This window comes from Sesamum indicum, linkage group LG7 (genome assembly GCF_026168435.1).
Source record: "Sesamum indicum cultivar Baizhima isolate 11 linkage group LG7, ASM2616843v1, whole genome shotgun sequence".
In the NCBI taxonomy this organism is placed as follows: domain Eukaryota; kingdom Viridiplantae; phylum Streptophyta; class Magnoliopsida; order Lamiales; family Pedaliaceae; genus Sesamum; species Sesamum indicum.
In genome coordinates this window covers 10,435,505-10,439,663 of record NC_142663.1, presented here as the reverse complement: position 1 = coordinate 10,439,663, position 4,159 = coordinate 10,435,505, and the positions used below count along the sequence as shown (strand labels likewise).

The 4,159-nt window shown below is 35.6% G+C and overlaps 1 protein-coding gene across 2 annotated transcripts; it reads left to right on the top strand.

The window, feature by feature from the left end:
* The first annotated feature begins 622 nt into the window (after nucleotides 1-622).
* LOC105166524 (chaperone protein dnaJ 20, chloroplastic) lies at nucleotides 623-3,570 on the top strand. 2 transcript variants are annotated; one of them, XR_016066289.1, is made up of 3 exons: nucleotides 623-1,140; nucleotides 2,629-2,926; nucleotides 3,172-3,570. XR_016066289.1 is itself a non-coding variant. In XM_011085902.3 (2 exons), the coding sequence occupies exons 1-2, from the start codon at nucleotides 715-717 to the stop codon at nucleotides 2,767-2,769; spliced, it is 567 nt and encodes a 188-aa protein (XP_011084204.1). In that variant the 5' UTR covers nucleotides 623-714; the 3' UTR covers nucleotides 2,770-2,987. The 2 variants fall into 2 exon arrangements, 1 of the variants encoding a protein (XP_011084204.1); XM_011085902.3 differs by lacking the exon at nucleotides 3,172-3,570 and having other exon boundaries at nucleotides 2,629-2,987.
* Nucleotides 3,571-4,159: the final 589 nt, after the last annotated feature.

Genomic DNA, 4,159 nt, shown 5'->3' with positions numbered 1-4,159 from the left:
AAATTGATAATATACCAATTTATGTATCATATACTTTAGCATCAATTTTTTTCTACTCAATTATTACTTCGAAACTTTTTTATTTTACATTTTAATCACTTTTCAACTTTTTATACAATTAAACACTTTTAATAAAGTATACTTTTTTGCAAAAACACCAAGATGGTTGGGTACTAAATTTTTTTCTTTTAAATAAAAATGGTAATTATTTTACTACACTAGTCGTTATGGCACGCCTTTCCTATGTGTATATAATGAATATTTTTTACATACTTTAAAATATATTAGAAATAATATTATAAATAAAAATAAAATATATAAATCAATACATTACATTAAAAATTAAAAAAAAGAAAAAAAAAACTAATTTATCAATTAATATAAAATTTAAAAAATTAAATAAGTTAGTTATTTTATCGATTGAACAATGTTTTTAACTTATAAAAAATTAATGCATCAGTGTAAATTAGTGTAAGGCCTTTTCTTTCTCATAGTATAAATTAATAAATACTTTAATAAAATTACATAAAAGTTGGTGCACTGAAACTCTTGATGTTATGGAATCAGAAAGTAACTGTTAGACTAACTTTTTTACAAAAGTAATTGTTATATAAGATCAATTTGGTATTCTCACACCTTTGTAGATCATAACACAAACCAACCTACATAGAATAGAAGGAAGAGTTCCAAAGTAATTCCAAACAGTCGCACGATATGTACAGCAATGGCGTAGGACATCTCCCCAGAAGCGACCCCCTCCGCTTCTCCTTCCTCCACTCCACTCGACTTGAAAACCCTCCTCAATTCGTCTCCTTCCGGATCAGACCCGGACCCGCCATCCGATCCTCACTCAACGACACTATTTCCGAGCGACCCGCCATGAGTTTCTATGAGCTGCTGGGCATACCCGAGACGGGGTCTTTGGTAGAGATCAAACAAGCGTACAAGCAGCTTGCGAGGAAGTATCACCCGGACGTGTCTCCGCCGGGTCGGGCCGAGGAGTATACCCAGGCGTTCATTAGGGTACAGGAGGCTTACGAGACGTTGTCGGATCCCAGGAGGAGAGCGTTGTATGATCGGGACATGGCCAAGGGGGTTCACCTTGCGTTTACTGCCCGTCGGCGTGGCATATTTGATGAGGTTTGCTCAACTAACTCCTTTTACTTTTTCTCAATTGTATCAAATGATTGTGTGGGAATACGTAGCGGACAGAGCATAAATGCTGGTAGTTTTTGAATTTGGGGGTGGCGTTTTCGTGATTTGGTTAAAAAATCATCAGTCAGTTGTAGTCTTCTTAGGTTGAAATTGAGACTCTTGTGTGTTTCAAGATTGGCCATTTGATGGAGCCCGGTCTGTTACTTTGTTGTTCTGTTTTCTAATTGATATGGTTTTCTGGTTTTACAATTTTGTGGGCTAGTTTCTTGTGGGAATAAATTATAAAACAAGATAAACTCTAAATGGAGTTGGAAAATTAGCAATATTATTAACCTCTTTTTGTTGATCTGTAAACGTGTATGCATATGCAAATCTGTCAAAAAATTGTTTAGATGGCGAGTGGTAATCTGGTAATGAACTTTTAGTTCACTGACGGGCCGATTTTGGTGGAAGTTTTTCTATTCAATTATGTTTTCTGGGAGGGAAGGTATATTGGTCCTAACATAATAAGATTTCTGCATTGTTGTTCAATTTCGAGTCTATATTCTTAGTATTTCTGCAAAGTGTGCTTTATACTCATTCAATTTGGCGTCAAATGTAACTGAGTAAGTTTTTTTAGTCATAGCATTAAGATAGCTAGTTTACAAGGAAGAAAATAAGGTATCTGGAGGTCTTGCTACAATTCTTGTGCATATTTACATCCAAAATATTAATTATTATGGATAATATTGTACGACCAAGAGGTCATGTTTGCTGAGAGTGTTGATAATTAACAGTGGATATATACGAATGAATATGGGAGAATGAAGGTACAGAAGGGAAGAGCCAAATGAAATTACTAATTTTGCTATTTTGTGAGGAGGTTTGTACTGCTTCTTTTGGATCTCTGATGTCTCTAAGTCTACTCTAAGTTTGTTCACCAGAAGGAGAATTTTATCATTATCTTTGATATATTAAGTTCTTGTGGTGTGTCTGAAATGGCTTACTAATTCAGTTTAGAGTTCAGCTATTTGAAGCGACATAGACATAGGTGCATCCATGGAGTCTCATCTCTAAGTGTCGCTTTCCCAGAATTAAATCAGGCTGCATTGTTCGGTACGCAAGTATTGATAACTAGATGAAATTAGGTTGACTTATAAATATATAGAATAAATGCATCTGATCTCCATAGGATAACTGAAACGTAGTGGTGATATACAGTAAGCAGATCTGTCTAGCAGCTTTAGCATTTTCAACTTCTATCTTGTATAATGTGAATGAATTCATTACATAGGCCCACATTGACTTTGTATTTGAGATTTTGATTCTAGTGCATTTCAACCCTTCTGGACCGATGAATAAGCCAAAAGCGTGGCCTTTCGTTCCAATGGCTAGATGGAATGCATTCAAGATCTTTTTCTTTTTAGAATTTGGTTGCATTCGTGAGTTATAATCAATATCATGTGTCTAATAAGTGTTCTTGTGTACGAGCAGCAAATGGAAGAGAAAAGTGAATGGAAGAGCCGTTGGCAGTCTCAACTATCGGAGCTCAAGAGAAAAAGCATGCAGAAGGATTCCGACGATAACATGTCATGGGGAGCCAGAATGCGCAGAGAAAGGAATCAGTCATCCTGAATTTGCTTTGTCCTTTAATTACTAGTGTATATAGATTATAGCTTATATCTTTCTGTTTATTTTCTGGTGGTCTTAGATGGAGCATAGGGGCACTCTGCGTGAATAGCAGAAGCAGTTCAGAGACATGCTGGTTTTCATATAAACCAGAGAGCACGATGTAATTATATTATATTTTCTAATATTGCGCATAACTATAGGTCAGATTTATTAGTATATAATCACCTAATTGTTCACTTTATTCGTTAAATTCGCCTGCCGCCTAAGTAGCTCATGGAACCTGAACCTGGATGAAGTGATATTTTTTCGTTTTGTTTTTTCTTTAAGTGGTACTTATATTAACACCTCCATAATGATTATTCATATAATAGAGATATCTCTCCTTGTTTTTTTTCATGTGGACAGAGTTCAGAGAGAGTAGATGTGATTCTTCCTCTCTTTTATTTGGTACAAGCTTATGGCAACTGGCCGTCAGCTTTACAGGGTGAAATCTCTCTTGCTGCCCATTTCATTCCTACTGATGCAGCACTCTCCTTGGAACTCATACCACCCATTCATTAAAAGTAATAACATTTCAAAAACTGTTCAGCTTAGTTGGTGAGCCTAGGTTGTTTCCGACGACACGCTTGTGGATTTGGTTCCAAGGGCAGTATTGATAGGTAATCTGTAGGTATCCTTGTAAGCAGTCGATGGTGCTAGGGATATGGTTTGTCTATTGATGATAACAGAAGTTGAAGCTGCTCAAATTCTTTTCCATGAAAATTAATAATAATAATAATAACATCTTCCACTTATATTTGAAAATTACAAGTGTGTATCTATACGTTTAGATAATTTTCCTACTTTTGTGGTTCAAATCCGAGGTTTATCATGGATCATTCGTGCATCTTAGGCAACTTGCCTCTTGTCTAACTTGTGATAGAGCCCCTTGTAGACTCCTAAAGCCACTAAAACGAAATTCTCCCAGAAAAGGAACAAAAAACAAAGAAATCGGTGCTTTAATGAAGACCACAACGTCGACCTTCCTGAACTCTTCACATCGAAAACGTCTTGAAAATATTATTTGTAGTTATCTCTTTTACATAATATAACAAAAAATACGGATACAACAATCAGTATACGATGACGTTTACCTCAAAATTGTCCCTTATAAGGGTTTTCCTCAACCAACTTTATAGTCGAGAAATTCTATCCATTACTTGGTCCCGCAACTCTTATCACCATTTTAGATGCTGGATATTTAAGCAAGTGTATACAATGTAATTCACATACAAAAAGATCCAAAATAGTAGTTTCCGGGATTGGACCAGCTTTTGGACAATTGCCTTCATAGTATTGAAGCAAAACGAAACGTTGGACCACCAATCGTTCTAATAAAATCGAATATTGCCAC